Source organism: Monodelphis domestica, chromosome 7, assembly GCF_027887165.1.
Source record: "Monodelphis domestica isolate mMonDom1 chromosome 7, mMonDom1.pri, whole genome shotgun sequence".
NCBI classification, from domain to species: Eukaryota; Metazoa; Chordata; class Mammalia; order Didelphimorphia; family Didelphidae; genus Monodelphis; species Monodelphis domestica.
In genome coordinates this window covers 239,550,189-239,566,809 of record NC_077233.1, presented here as the reverse complement: position 1 = coordinate 239,566,809, position 16,621 = coordinate 239,550,189, and the positions used below count along the sequence as shown (strand labels likewise).

Sequence of the window (16,621 nt, the reverse complement as noted above, 5' to 3'; positions counted from 1 at the left end):
AAGCCTCGGTGCATGAGTATTTCTATTTGCTAACTAACTTTTTTATCTTAAATTTTATTTGCAGGCAGCTAGGCGGATCAGTGGAAAGAGCACCGGCCCTGGAATCAGAAAGACCCCAGTTCACATTTGATCTTAGTTGTGTGACTCCAGGCAAGTTAGTTAACCTCTATTTACTGTAATCCACTGTAAAAGAAAGTGGCAAACAATGCAGTATCTTTGCCAAGAGTTGCAAAGAGTTGGACATGATGGAATAAGGCACCCTATTGGGAATAACTTGCTGCCCTTGTCACATATCATTTTTCATATCTAGTCACTTTACTGTTTCCACATTTCACATGCTTGCAATGTTAGCTCCCCATCCCTCTTACTGTCCCTGGATTCTTAAAGACTCATTTCAAAGCCCACTTTCTGCAGGAGGCCTTTCCTGGTGCCTCTCCATGCCCTTTCCCTTTGAGATGATCTTCTATCTATTCTGTAACCTAACTGGTTTGTACACAGTTGTTTTCATGTTTGCCTCCTCCCTTCCAATGGAAGTCCCTGAGGACAGAGGTAGTTTTAGCATTTCTTTACATCCTCAGTGTTTTATCACAATGCCTAGTAATAAATGCTTATTGATGGACTGACTTTCAGTGCAAATTTCAGAACTAGATGATGGTCTTAAAATATTTAAAGATTGATTCTCTTTTTCATACAGGGATATTTACTTGAGAACCTCAGTGACCTGGATATTTCTGGTAAGGGTCTACTTTCTCCTAATACTAGTTTTCTCATTGTTCAGTTGTGGTCTGACTCTTTGCAACCCCATTTGTGGTTGGCAAAGATACTGGAGTGATTTACCATTTTCTTCTCCAGCTCATTTAATAGATGAGGAAACTGAGGCAAATGGACTTAAATGACTTGCCCAGGGGCACACTGCTATTAAGTGTCTGAGACCAGATTTAAGTTCAGGAAGATGAGTCTTCCTGACTCTAGGCCTGGCACTCTTATCTGCTGAGCCACTTAGCATTTTTAGCAATATGGCATAAAAATGCAGTTGTTAAAATCTTCCTAGCACAATGTTTTCTCCCACCTTCTCAAAAAACAAAAATTTACTTAGTTCATTGCCTTGTAAGTGTATTTTGTTCAAGTTATGGATTCACTGATTCAGAACTGTTTTCCACCCTTTTTGTCTATAAGCAATGACATTCAACAATTATTCATGGCATACTATGTGCTAGATATTGTGCCAGGTTCTGTGGCAGATTTGTAGAAGACAAAGATATAGTTAATGCATGTATTTTTCAGTTCTGAGTAGCTTAGATGTAGTAGAAAAGAGAATTTTTTTTTGTTTCTATTATTTATGTATTTCTCTGTAGAGATAGGAGTTTTATTTTAAGGACCATCAAACCAAGTGTCCAGTGATCACGAGCCAGCTGGGTGGCACAGTGGATTGAGAGACAGGCCTAGAGACTTGAGGTACTGTGTTCAGATCTGGTTGCAGACACTTCCTAGCTGTGTTACCTTGGGCAAGTCACTTAATTCCTGTTGCTTAGCTCTTACTCTTCTTCTACCTTAGAACCAATATACAGTTTTGATTCGATGGCAGAAAGTAAGGTCTTTTTTTCAAGTACATCTACTTATTTGTATGACCTTGGGTAAGTCAGTTAACCTAAGTGAATCTCAGCTTCTTCAACTGTACAATGAATGTCATAGATTTGTACTGACTATAACATAGGGAAAGAAAACTGTTCTGTGATGAAAAAATGCTATCTAATTAGGAATTACTGTATGTGCTTGAGCCAATATATTCCTTAGCAACAGTATTCTATTGTTGCCTACTATTTGCTTTCCGGAGTGTCCACAATTCACTTAGCAATCTTTCTATGATAATAATAGTTAAAGTATAGAGTACTACTTACTATTGTAAAGGGAATTCTTATTCCCTTTCTCTAATTTAACTGGGGACCTGAAGGTCCTTTTTACCATAAAGATATGTAAAGATATACGAGCCCACAGTGAAAGGAAGTAGAAACCAGAGAAACAGGAAATGAGGTAAGAAGGGGTTATAAAAGGCCAAGAAGACTGACCTTTTTGGGGTTGGGAGGTGGTTGGTTGTTGGTCTTTGGAGGTTGGTTGCTGGTGGTGTGGGTTGGTGATTAGTTGGTGGTTGGTTGGTTGTTAGTTGTTAGTTGGGAGATAGATACATATAGCTGGACTTTCTCTAATGGCAGTTATAGGGTAGCTAGTTAGGTGTTATGCCATATCTTTCTCTACCACTTTCCTATATTTCTCCTTTACCTTATGCATTTTACTATATTCTTTTACTATCTCTATTTTTATTAAACTAAATTGTTAATTGTTAAAAGCTGCTAGAAGTTTTCTTTTCTCTGGCTTAAAGGGTTAATATTAATTTACAACTCTACTACATGCTCATTAAAACTAAAATTGTTAAAAGCTGCTCTCTTATTTTGTCAAAACTCCTAATTTAACCCTTACATTTAATTGGTGAGCCAGGTAGGAGTTTGACTAATCCTTTTAATCTTCTGATCATTTTCCTTACTTTTTTTTACTGAAACTATCTCTAAGATCAAAAAAATCAAACAAGCGAATATAGCATACTTCCCTATTACTTCATAATCTAGTTTTTTTTTTCCCTCTTTTATAGTAGGGCAGTTTTCTGTAGTTCTGGATACAGTGGGTAAATTTTTTTTTTCCTTCTGTCTTGGAGTCAATACTGTGTATTGGCTCCAAGGCAGAAGAGTGGTAAGGGCTAGGCAATGGGGGTCAAGTGACTTGCCCAGGGTCACACAGCTAGGAAGTGGCTGAAGCCGGATTTGAACCTAGGACCTCCCATCTCTAGGCCTGGTTCTCAATCCACTGAGCTACCCAGCTGCCCCCATATAATTTTTATATATATAGATTTTGATATTTTGCTATTTTTTATTTTCTAAAATTTAATTTTAATATTATGGTTATTTTTTAAATGTATAAAGTATTCTGAGTTGATCCAGGTGTTGGCCAACACTCGCCTCAGGGGGGATTGTATGTATACTTATTATGTAGTATTTGTTAGATTTAAATATAAAAATTATAATTGTATAAATATGTAGTATTTGTTAGATTTAAATTGATTATCTCCAAGTTCTTATTTTCCATAGAGTATAATTTTTGTAAAAAATCTTAAGGTTTAAGATGGTATTATTTGTAATTGTAATTATTTGTAATTTGGAGATTTTATTTTGTAATTTGGGGATTGTATTTTGTAAAATCTAAGGTTTAAAATTTTTTGAGAAATTACAGGAAAAGAAACTCACTAACTCCCCGAATCAAGGAAAATGAACTGTTTTAAGAAGACACTGTAAAGAAACCTACACTGCATCAGAAGATCTAGAAAGAACTGTGGGAAGTATCTGTTGAACTGAAGAGGGTTGAACACATTTAATGAATGTAAGCTTCTTTGCCAAAGGGAATTGTCCTCAATTGGTTTTTTGTCCCTGTGCCTATCTACCATTGGTTTTGCTTTCTTTCTCTTTTCTTTCTCTCTTTTCCTCATATTATTATAGTTTTCTATTCGGAAGTAATATTGTAGGTACCTTTAACTAGAAGATTTTTAGAGGTATAAGATAGTTATGTTTAAATGATCCATTGAGGAGACTAATCTCCCAAAGGGTCACAGGGAGGATTGTAAAAGGGAATTCTTAATCCCTTTCTCTAATTTAACTGGGTACCTGGAGGTCCTTTTACCATAGAGATGTGTAAAGATATGCCAGTCCACAGTGAAAGGAAGTAGAAACCAGAGAGACAGGAAGTGAGGTAAGAAGGGAATATAAAAGGCTAGCAGGAGGACTGACAGGGGCTTTTTTACCTTTTTGGGGGGTTGGGAGGTGGTTGATTGTTGGGTGTTGATTGCTGATTAGTTGTTGGTTGGGAGATATATATGCATATTGATTCTGCCTGGTGAGCTGAGCTGAAGGGTAATCCAGCTGGACTTTCTCTAATGGCAATTATAGGGTAGCTAGTTAGTTATTAGGCAATTTTTTTCTCTCCCTCTTTCCTATATTTCTCTCCTTTACCTTATGCATTTTACTATATTCTTTTACTATCTCTTTTAATTAAACTAAATTGTTAATTGTTAAAAGCTGCTAGAGCTTTCTTTTCTCTGGCTTAAAGGGATAATATTAATTTACAACTCTACTTATTCTCATTAAAACTAAAATTATTAAAAGCTGCTCTCTTATTTTGTCAAAACTCCTAATTTAGCCCTTACACTATGTACCAGGCCTGTGCTAAGCTCATTACAATTATAATCTCATTTGATCCTCACAGCAACCTGGGAAGTAGGTGCTATTAATAATCCTCATTTTAACTGAGGCAAAAGTTGTAACTTGCATGGTGACTAAGTGTCTGAGGCAAGATTTAAGCTCAGATCTTCCTGACTTCAGCCCAGTGCTCTCTCCTGTGTCTCCTAGCTGTCCCCAAGACCCTTTGTAGGTAATGGTGTGACTGAGGAATCTTGGTTCTACTAGCTCACTATGCTGTATCTCTGCCCACAGTTCACCTGAGGAATGTGTGTAGATGATCAGCTTAAGTCTGAAGAGAACTTGCTCTTGAGTGAGAAGGTGGATTTGAAATCTATGATATCAGTCTTAGATGAGGAGATGCCTGCCCTGAATAACATGGTGACTATATCTCTGAGGGCTCAACATGAACAAGATAGAGATGACTCAAGGGAACAGGTAAACACCTTACGAAGAGCAAAATTTAACTCGGAGGCTTCTCGCCAGAACTTCAGGTGTTTCCTTTACCCAGAGAAAGCTGGACCCCGTGAGGCTGTGAACCAGCTTTGGGAACTCTGCCTTCAGTGGCTGAAGCCAGAGATTCACACAAAAGAACAGATCCTGGAGCTGCTGGTGCTGGAGCAATTCCTGACTATCCTGCCCAGTGAGATCAGAATTTGGGTGAAGTCACAGCATCCAGAGAACATTGAGGAGGCAGTCACGTTGGTGGAGGTTGTGACCCTTGAGGAGGAAGGTGAGAGCTGCAGAAAAATAGAGGGAGAGAGCAGTCTCTTCAGGGAATGAATGAAGAAAATAGACAACATAGATAGAGGGGGCCTTGGAGAGAAGAAGGTCTCTGAGTGGATAGAGTTAAGGCAGTAGGTATCACTGAGAGAGAGTATAAAAAAAAAGGGGGAGAGCATGTCATGATGGAGATCTGTGGCACTTATATGTGCCCTAGACGGAGACTTAGAAGGATCAATCAGAAAAGTAGGAGGAAAAAAATGTAATATCAGTGGCACAAAAATCCAGAGAAGAAAGAATATCCAGGAAGGGGTGATCAATATTGTAAAAATTATGTAAAGAGGTACAGAAGTATGAAGACTGAGAAATGTCCATTGGACTTGGCACTAAAGAGATTTTCAGTGAAAAACAGTTACTGAATTTAGCAATAAAAAGATTGTCCATAAAGAGCAATTTCTGTCAAGTTCTGGGCATGAAAGCCAGACTTCAAGGTAGCAGTGAGTAGAGACATTTTTTTCTAGGAATTCCATTGTTCAGTAGGAGGAAAGATATAGAGCAATAATTTGAGGGAGTAATAGGATTATGTGAAGGTTTTTTAGGGATTTAAGGAGAAGAGCTGGCTTATTCTTTGAGATACAAAGGAGGTGAGAATGGGAGATATATGCTATTTAGATTTGATATATGAAATTGGGAAGGAACAATTAGGGACAGATGGCATCCATTTTTTTCTGGAAATTTTGAGGCAAAGTCCTTTTATGAGAAGGAGGGGGTTGATTTTGATGGCTTAAAAAGAGGAGAGGTTTGGAACAACCTCTTTTTGGAGTGTGATTGAGGGAAGAGTAAAATGCTATGTCTGTAGAAATAGAGGCAGAGTTGATGTTGGTCAATGCATTTTTAGTGAACCAATCAGAGTGGTTGTTTGAATTCTTTTGGCATACAGAAGCACCACAATAGGAGCAGAGAAGACAAATGGGAGAAGTACTCCAGGGCTGGGTTTGGAAAGAGTTGAGTAGCAATTAGACAATTGGATTTGTGATTCATAGATCAAGGACATTGAATTGTCTAGCTAAGGTGGTTCCAATTTTAAGGGGAAGAGAAAATGAGACCAGAGCAGGGATAATGAAATCCTGTGAAATAAGAATGATAGAAAGTTGAAGTTAGAGAATAGATTTAGAAAAAGTGAGACATTGGGAGAAGAGGAAGTTATGGTCCAATAAAGAATTTCAGAATTATGGTTTGTGTAGAACACTTGTGGATAATGCTGAAATCAAGGGCATGACTGTACTTGAATATGGCTGTGGTGGAGGGAGGGTACAGATTATAGTTGTTGAGATGGATAAACTGGTAAGCAAAGGTGTCTGAAAGAATATTTCCATGTAAATTTAAGTCCCTAAATATAAGGAAATAGGTTGGAATGAAGAGGAAGACTGAACTTGAGAAAGAAAGGAGGCAAACCTAATCAAGATTAATGTTGGTGATTGCCGTCAGGATGGACAGGGTGACATATCAGGGTAAGTAAACCTCAGAGAAGGAGATATGACAGGGTGAGCATAGTAGGAGTGTCTGGAAGTGTCAGTGAGGAGCAAAAGTGTGACTACCTGTCTTCTTGACCCAGTGTGCCAAAGGACAGGGAAAATGAGAGAAGATACAATCTGATATTGGCATGGATGACCAGGTATGCAGGATCTTTTGGAAAGAAGTTTCCATGATTGCAAAAAGGTAGAAGGGGATGAGTAGAGGGGGATAGGCACCTAGCAGAATAAGGTTGGCAATGGTCAGAGATAAGGGAGTGGGAAATGATAGTGCTCAGCAATCATATTTTCTATTTATTATGCTTTTTAAACCTTTAATTGCTTGTGAGATGAGTGATGGAGATAAGACTAGCCCACTTTTATTGATGAGAAAAACTGAGAGGGGAGTATGATCAATTGACTTAAATCAAGGTTGTACAGTTGGGTAGTAGTTAAGTTTGATCTTGATTCCATGTCTCCTTAACCTTAGACTGTGCTGTTATAACTAGGTATTACTCACTGTGTAATAGATAGAAAATACTAAGTTTTGTGGGAAGCAGTTTTTCAGTAAACTGATTTATTTTACATTAATTTGAAGATAGAAGGTGAAATTAGTCCATGTATCTTGATTTTCAAACTATCTTCTTTCTTTAATCAAGTCAGTAAGCATTTATTTAGGATCCACTGCTGGCTGCCAGGGTCCAAAGGAAAGAAAAAACAAGAGTTCAAAAAGAGATCACTTGCAAACAACTATATACAAACAAAATATATACAGATAAATTGGAGATAACCTCAAAGGGAAGGCAGTTAGCATTAAGGAGGATTCTTTTTTTTTCCATTTTTTAAATTTTATTGATTGATTTAGAGCATTTTCCCTGGATTACAAAAATCATGTTCTTTCCCTCCCTTCCCATATCCGACACATAATTCCACTGGGTTTTACATGTGTCAAGACCTATTTCTATATTATTGATATTTGCATTAGGGTGAAAGGAGGACTCTTGTAGAAGGTAGGGCCCTACCTAAGACTTGAAGAAAGCCAGGGAAGCCTGGAGGTGGAGATGAGGAATGAGAGCAAACCAGGCCTAGAAACAGCAAGTGAAAATGCCAAGAGTTGAGAGATGGATGGTCTTATGTGAGTAACAGCAAGAAGGCCAGAATCACTGGATTGTGGAATATGTTGAGGGGAATAAGGAATAAGAACACTGGAAAAGTATGAAGCATCCAAAATGAAATTTAAAATTTTATATTGGAGATTTGAGGGAACCACTGGAATTTTTTGAATAGGAAGATGGAGAATGGCTTACATGCTCAAACTACTTTAGGATGGTCAAATTGACAGCTGAGTGAAGAAAGGATTAAATGGGAGAGAGGCTTGAGGCAGAGGCCAACCAGAAGGTTATTGATGTTGTCCAGGCCTTTAGAAAGGCCATTTTAGTAGACCACGCCTTAGCAATGTACTGTCACCACAAGGACAGAGTCAAAGTACCACGTGACACAACCCTTTGCTTTGAGTTTGTTAGAGCTTAGTTACTGATTTTTTTTCCATCCTTTTGTCTGCTTAGCTCTTATTTCTCAGGATTCTTCTTTTCTCCGAGAGAGAAGCACAGTGAAAGCAGGAATATCCTCTGTGTTCCCAGTACCCAGATTTCAGGTGAATTGAAGTGTCCTTTGGCTTTTCTGCAATGCCATGTTGGATCTTTTCTATCCATTTGTCTCATGGTTTCTCTTTACAGGAAAGGTCTGTCTATAGATGCCAATTCCTATTGTTTAAAGTTTTTATTGATGTCAAATATATCCTGAATTATTATAATTATCCTAAGAGGGCTATCTCATATTACAGATAATATTTTTTAAAGAGGAAAAAATAAAAACTGATTAGTATATTGAAAAAGTCTGAAATATGCTATAATACCTTTGGACCTCCCACCTCCATGAATTTTTAATTTGGCAGTGCTGTCATAGCACTTCATTTGAATGATATTTGAACTTTATAATTTTGTTGCATTCACATTTGATTTTTTTTGGTGTGTAGTTCTTTCTATTTAAATTGTTGTAGTTATGTATGTCATTTTCTTGTTTCTGCTTACTTCAGTCTGCATTGGTTCATATAGATCTTTCCATGCTTCTTTGTATTCATCCTATACGTCATTTAAAAAACTGTTTAGTCATTCCTGAATTGATGGGCATCTACTTTGTTTACAGTTATTTGCTATCAGAAAAAGTGCCAGGATAAATATTTTAGGGTATATGGGGATTTTGTTCATATTAGTGGTTTCCTTGGGGTATAGACCAATAATGGAGTCTCTGGTTCAAATGGTATGAACATTTTCATAATCCCTGTGTTGTATGAGTAATACTTAACCAAATGAGTTTACATATGTAAAGTGCTTTGCAACCTTTAAAGTTCTGCATATGAATGAGTTGGAGAGCTTGAGTGCTTTATACATCCTTAAGATGTCAGGAGAAAGGGAAGAAAACTAACACATTGAGTGGATTCTTGGTGATGTGCATGTATGAAGATATAGTTTAGAGGATAGCCTAGTATGGAGGGGCTATGATCTGCATTGTTAGCAGGAACATCCAAAAGGTTGCCCAGAACCATTTGAGTACTATTATTACAATTGTTAATATTGATGATTTTTTCCCCAAATATTTTACTTGGTTGTAGTCAAGGCAAATGGTTGAACATTAAACTGACTAGATGCTTTCTTCAGAAAATACATAACTGAATATGCATGTAGAAATTTCAAAATACTATAATAGTCCAACATTATTATTAAAGAAACTTCAAGTTAGATAATGATTTTTTGGCAAGAATGACCAGTTTCTCTTCATACTGCTATATACACTTTCATTCTTCTGTATTACCAGGCTCTTTTGTCTAATTACTCTAAACAGCAACTTTTGCTCTCCCTTCTTGATTATATTCCCAACCTTGGCCACATTATCCTGCATTGGTTGGTCAAAGTCATTTCCCCAACATCAAAAATGACAACCTGTTCAATTTTATATTATAGTCCTATACCACCTACCTAGGTCCTGTTTCCTTAACACGCTTATTTCTGTGCTTTTTAGTTTGGTTCAAATACCAGATTTTGATGCCTTATCTACTTAGCTAGATTCATAGCCTTCCTGATCAAGTGAGATAGTGTTTGTAAAACACTTACCATAGATACTAGCACATAGTAGGTGATTGACATACATACATATATGTATATATGTATGTATGTCTGTATGTACATATATATATATATATATATATATATGCATGTTCCTTTCCCTATCTTTCCCTTCCTTTCCTCTCAGAGGTCTCATAACTTCTCTGATCAGCTCCTTGTGTCCTTTCCATGTATAATCTCTGTCATCTCTACTGAGCCCATGTGGCCATGTTCCTTTCTAGTCTCTCTTACCCTTTCTCAGTTTATGTGACAGCTGACATAAAACAGGCTTCACAGGATACAAATATGAATGGAAAATCAAATGTAAGTAATTGGTGTCAAGTATTAAAACTACATTTTTGTCCAACTGGCCTTTCATTTTGTTACCATCTCCTACTTGCATTTCTTTTTGCAGGCTGCTCTCCATGATAAAATATTTTCATTCATCACTTGCAGCTTCCAAAAATCTCTAAATACATTCAATTTTCAGCTCAAATGCCACCTCCTTTTAAGTATGTCTTTCCTGGACTCCCTAATCGTAGCCTCTATTCACTCTCATCCCTCCTCAGCTACTTCTTATTTTTATTGCATGTGTTTTACATTTATTATCTCTAATTTTTTTCATTCCCAACAGACTATATTTCACTGAAGGCAGGGATATTTTTTTCTTTTGCTTTTATCTTTTCCCACTAGCAGTCATGACACATAGAAGGTGCTAAAAATACATTATGAGAAAATTTTTATAATTGGGGAATGCCTAAGACTTGTATTTTTATGGCAAAATGAACAAATGAATAATCTTTCATATTTGATTGTAGTTCTTACATTGTATTCAATTGGAAATTAATATTTGTAGTATGATTTATATATCTGTATCTCATATGGTATCATAAGATCATATGATTGATATTAGAAAGATATATCTTCTGATGAGTTTTGTTAAATCAATTGCTTTATGAGATTTTGAAAGGAAGCATGAATTAATTTTTCAGCAAGTAAACAGCATTGTCTACAATGCTATGTATACCTGACGATCCTTAAGCAAAACAAGCAGTAATGTTGAATATGAAATACAGGCTCCTGGTGCTTAAGAGGATTCAATGGTTCTCAAAAAAATTCCAAGTTGCTTAAAAGTATAGGCTTTGTCATTCTTCTTTCATGTTTGTCTTAAAAGGTTAAATAAAATCATATACATTATAGATAGACAAATGATTCAGGAACAGTCTACAGGCTAAAAAGTCTGTCACTTTCTGTGTGCCCTATTGATTTCTCTACTACTATCATCTTCATCCCTAGTATTGTAAGGGAACTTATGCCAGAACTGTGGTCTTTCAGGAAACCATCACGTTCCAGGATGTGACTCCAGACTTCACTCAGGAAGAGTGGGCACAACTGAACCCAGCTCAACAAGATCTTTGTATGGATGTGCTAATGGAGAACTATAGAAACCTAGTCTTTATTGGTAAATCTTTCCTTTATGACTCCCAGTTTTCACTTTGGGGTGTTTTTGCTTCACCAATTATTAAAACCTACATAATGTTGGAAGTACTAAGCTCAATTTTGTTTTAGCATATAGGAACCAGAACTTTTTATTTCATTCTGAGCCAATTCACATGATTTTTCCATTCATTTTTCCATGGTTAAAGAGCTTTACCTTGTAGAACTAAAAATGGAGCAACTTCACTTCCTCATTGCTGTCTCTGATGATATCCTGTCCCAATCATTTTGTTTCCTTGTATCCAAGATTTTCTGCCAGGATCCTAGTACAGATGCCTCCAGGATTGGGAGATTTATACTCATATATGAGGGAAAATAAAGAACTTAGGTATCCTGAACTGAAATCAACTCTTATGTTCCATTTTCTCTACAACTTTTAAGAACCCATTATTCAATATCCTGCTGAAATCGTTTGAAGTATCCTTTGGGTCTTCTTAGCATCTTTTCTTTTTCCTAACTATTAAAAGGGTTTGGAACAGATTATGAAATGACTTCTTTCCTGGTATGAGTGTTCATTTTGCTTTTCATTTCCAGGCTTAGAACTTTCAGTTTCCAAACCAGATGTGATCTCTCAGATGGAGCATGGAAAAGGGCCATGGTTGCTGAAGAGTGAAGCCCTAAGAGGTATCTCTCCATGTGAGTAAATGAAAAGCTTATCAAATTGAAATTAATAACTAGCACCTATTCAGATGGTTAGTGAGAGAGAAAGCATTTTTAAATGTTGCTTCTGCAACTCCTCCTCAAAACGTTGCAGATTTTTAGAGAAGTGAAACCAACTGGTTTGAGCTATTGTCACTATCAATAAGTAAGGTGTGCTGGGCAGCTGGGTGGCTCAGTGGGTAGAGAAGCAGGCCTAGAGACAGAAAGTCCTGGGGTTAAATCTGGCCTTAGACACTTCCTAGCTATTGACTCTGGGCAAGCCACTTAACCCCAATTGCTTAGTGTGTTGAGGGTATCTTATCCCCTTCCCCTCCTGGAAGGCCAACCCAGTTCGTCAACATTCTCCACATATCAGAGCTTGCGTCAATGAATGTCCAAACAGCAATAAAAGAAAGTAGTTGGGGCATACCTGGCCTTTTTTTGTGTGGATGGCTGGAGAGAGACAGGGAACGGGGGGAGGGGGGTTGGTGGAAGGAAGATACTTGGAGGCTAGGCACATGTGGTTTGAGATTTTAGAGTAAGGCAGTGAGATTTAACTTTATGCTTATCTACCTTTTCTATTAATAAACTTTATGAAAAATAATAAATGGTAGATATATTAATTTTACTTATAACATTAGCTCTTACTTCTTACTTCTGCCTTAGAACCAGTACTTAGTATTGATTCTAAGAAGAAGGTAAGGAGTTAAAAAACAATACAACCTCCCCCCCTTAACCTTTTTCCCCCCAAAATAACATTTACCTCTTGTCTCTAATCCCTCAACACTGATTCCTGGGATCATAGGATTAGAGCTGGCAGGGATCTTTGAAACTACCTCCAACTGCCGTATTTTAACAAATGAGGAAACTGATGCTTAGAAGTTAAATGACTTTATTTTGGTCACTTTCTTTACATCCTGAAGACTGAATTATATTATGGAAACTACACTTAAAAAAGTCATCACTGGTTTCTTCTATTTATCAATGATCTTTTCATAATATTAATATTAAATTTTTTCCTTATTAGATAATGTTGAGCAGAATCACAGAATATAAGAATTGAAAGGGACCTTAAAGGCCATCTATTTCAACTCATACTTGAACAAGAATCCCCTCTATAACATAACCACTACCTGTAATACAGCCTTGTTTGAAGATCTCTTGTGAAGAGAAATGTGCAGCCTTCTGAGTCAGCCCATTTAATTTTTAGTTTAAGTTGTAGTTGAAGTATGAGGACATTGTTGTATTATGATTAGATGAAATTGATGCTTAATTTAATCTGATGATTATGTGAAAAATACAGTTTAATATAAAGAATCCAAGTCTGAAGTTTTCTGTAGTTGTAAGTTCTGATTAGTTTTCTTATGTTGTTTCTTATATTATGGCATTCAAATTGTTTCTTCTTGTAATCTTTTGGGATACTTATCATTCTTAAGTTGTCTCTACATATCTTATCTTCCAGATTGATGCATTTTGCTTGTATGCAGATCATATTTTCTTTTAAAACTATTGATTTTTGCTTTTCTTCCAGATCATTCTTTACTTCTATATTTGTATGTCTGAGTAGATATTCTCATTTTTGTTTCTTTAGTGAAACTTGCCACCATTTTGTCTTTTGTTATTAATATTTTCTTTACTGGTTCATCTGCTTATGCTCAAGATCTTTAAATAAAGTTTTTGTCTTCCTGAGGTCTTTGGTAATTTCAATCTTTTTTCCCCTCTATAGTCTACTATCATTCACTTTCTGACTTCATTTGATTGTGGTTTTCCTAAGTGCTTGCTGTCTGTCTTTTTTCTCATTGGACAGATCACCATTTTGTGATTTCAGTCTCTGCCCCAAGTGATTTCTGGGAGTACAGGATTGGCCTCAGATGTATGCTAGGTTCTTTCCCTCAGTCTTCATGAAGTGACATATACCTATGAACTTGTTCTGCCCTAGTACTCTCTGTACCTTAGTTATCAGACTGAGCTCTGTTGCAGCTCAGAATGCTGTTGCATTACTATCTCAGCCCAAGCAAAATTCTGTCTTTTGGTTTTCCTGGTTAGTGAGGAGGTAGAGGAGTGGGTAGAATAGTGTTCCTTGTGATGATAAAAGTTATAATAGCCACCTTAACATTAATTCTGTGAGGAAAGTACTTTATTGTTATTAAAGGAGCGATAGAATGAGTTACTTCAAGAGATATTTTCCCCATTTTGTTATTTCATTATCATGACAACAAATTTCTCTTATCTAACTAAAGAGACATTCATATTTTTAAATTTCTTTCAGACAAGGACATTGAAACTGAAGCTAAAGAGTCAGTTCCAAAGTGGGAATATTCTGTGGAAGAATCATCTCAGAAGACAATAATAGAAAGAACTACAAAGCAAAGTTCCTTGGATCCCAAACTGGGCAATGAAAACATGAAATGTCATGGTTCACTAGTGAGACAACAGGGCTACCAGGAAACAGATGTTAAACAAGTAACAATCACACATGAAGAAACTGTTAATAAAGAGAGAAGCTCTGAAATGAATGAATTTGGGGGATGCTTTTTTCTAAAGTCTATCCTAATTACACAACAGAGAGTAAACAGTCTTTATAACTGTGATACACATGGAAAGACTTTCAAAGATAATTCCAAACTAAACAAATATCAAAGAATCTATATAGGGAAATATAAATTGAAATGTAAAGAATTTGGGAGAGCCTTCAGCCAAATTTCACAGCTTAATCTTCATCATACCAATTATTCTGGAGAGAAATACCATACATATAATGAATGTGGGAAAAGCTACAATAAATGGGCAAACTTTACTGCACATCAGAGAATTCTTTCTACAGAGAAACCTTATAAATGTAATAAATGTGAACAGGCCTTTAGCCAGATTTCACAGCTTAATCTTCATCATGCTAATCATTCTGGAGAAAAATGCCATAAATTTAATGAATGTGGGAAAGCCTATGACAAACAAACAAACTTTATAGAACATCAGTGGATCCATTCTGGAGAGAAATCCCATAAATGTAATGAATATGGGAAAGTCTTTGCTCTAAAAACAAACCTTTCTAACCCTCAGAAAATTCATTCTGTAGAGAAATTCTGTAAGTGCAATGATTGTGGGAAGGTCTTCACCATGAAGACACAGCTTTCTCGACATCAAGTGAGTCATCTTGGAGAGGAATTCTTTAAACTTAATGGCTACAGGAAGGACATCTCCCAGAAGGCAAACCTTCCTCAACATCAGAGAGAGAAATCTTATAAATGTAATGATTGTGAGAGAGTTTTTACACAGAAGGCATATCTCACTGAATATCAGAGACTTCATTCTGTAGAGAAATCCTATGAATGTAAATATTGTGGGAAATTCTTTATGCAGAAGGCAAACCTTACTAAACATCAGAGAATTCATTCTGTGGAGAAACCTCATATATGCAATGTTTGTGGGAAAGCTTTTACTCTAAAGACAAACCTTTCTCGGCACCAGAAAATTCATTCGGTAGAAAAATCTTACAAATGTAATGAATGTGGGCAGATCTTCACTAAGATGACATACCTTACTGAACATCAGAGAATTCATTCTGGAGAGAAATCCTATAAATGTATTGAATGTGGGAAAACTTTTAGCTGGAGGACACATTTTACTCAACATCAGTGCAGTGGAGCAAAACTCTTCAAGTGTAAAGAATGTGGAAAATCCTTTGCCCAACAGAAAAGACTTACTAAACATCAGAAAATTCATTCTGAAAAATCATGTAAACATAATGATTATGGGGAAGGCTTTGCCCAGAAGACAAGCCATATTCTACATCAGAGAATTCATTCCGGAGAGAAATCCTATAAATGTATTGAATGTGGGAAAGCTTTTAGCCGGAAGACACAGCTTATTCAACATCAACTTACTTATAATGGAATGAAACCTCATTAAATGTAACAAAAGTGGAAAAGCCTTTATCCAAAGAACAAGATTTATTCAACATTGGAAAATTCATTCTGGAAAAAAGTTCTATAAATATGTACCTTACCCAACATCAACTTAAATCACAGTGGAGAGAAACTGTTAAAATGAATGGGGAAAATTTTTTACCTGGTGAACTTGTTATTCCATATAAGAGAATTCAAACTAGAGGAATGCTTTGTACATCATATGCATTTAATTAATATTTGTGAATTCGTGTAAATTAAAATTGAATTGAAGCAAGTTAAAATACTTTGGTGAAATCTAGTCTCATGCCTATAGTGTTTATTCTACCAGTCTTGGTACCTTTTCAAAAAAGAAAATGCGTTTGATAGAGCCACATCAAGTTTTAGACACTTTCTAGTTTATAAACCATCCTCTAATAATTTATTCTAGGATTTTTTCCAGAAATTGAAATGGGGTTATTTTACATTTTTAACTTTCTGGAAAATTGGAATGTTTATCCTTCTCCAGTCTAATGGCACTTCAATTATCAGAGATCTTTTACAAATTATCAATGTTGGTTCATGGAAGGGAATGAATAAGTAGTCATACAGTACTGACTATATGCCAGGCACTGTGCTAAACATTTTGAAAAATTTTAATACAACCACCCTGCAAGGTAGTTGCTATTACTATCCCTATTTTGCAGTTGAGGCAACTGAGGCAAACACAGGTTAAGTGACTTGCTTAGTGCCACACAACTTAAGAGCCTTACTAGCTGGGTAACTAATCCCAGACAAACCACTTAACCTCCATCAGTCTCAATTTCCTCATCTGTAAAATGGGGATAATAATAGAATCCACCTTGTTGAATGGATAAATGAAATATTTGTAAAGTTTTTTGCAGACCTTAAAGCACTTAATAAATGCT

At 36.2% G+C, this 16,621-nt stretch overlaps 1 protein-coding gene across 3 annotated transcripts; it reads left to right on the top strand.

Moving 5' to 3' along the window:
- Positions 1-689: 689 nt before the first annotated feature.
- On the top strand, positions 690-16,014 carry LOC100024516 (zinc finger protein ZFP2-like). Of its 3 annotated transcripts, none has more exons than XM_016423847.2 (7): positions 690-734; positions 3,271-3,426; positions 4,533-5,010; positions 8,077-8,165; positions 11,008-11,134; positions 11,704-11,805; positions 14,078-16,014. In XM_016423847.2, the coding sequence occupies exons 3-7, from the start codon at positions 4,545-4,547 to the stop codon at positions 15,715-15,717; spliced, it is 2,424 nt and encodes an 807-aa protein (XP_016279333.2). In that variant the 5' UTR covers positions 690-734; positions 3,271-3,426; positions 4,533-4,544; the 3' UTR covers positions 15,718-16,014. The 3 variants fall into 3 exon arrangements, with proteins under 3 accessions (XP_016279333.2, XP_016279334.2, XP_056662603.1); XM_016423848.2 differs by having other exon boundaries at positions 692-734; positions 3,280-3,426; XM_056806625.1 differs by lacking the exons at positions 690-734; positions 3,271-3,426; positions 4,533-5,010 and adding an exon at positions 5,017-6,511.
- The last annotated feature ends 607 nt before the right edge of the window (positions 16,015-16,621 follow it).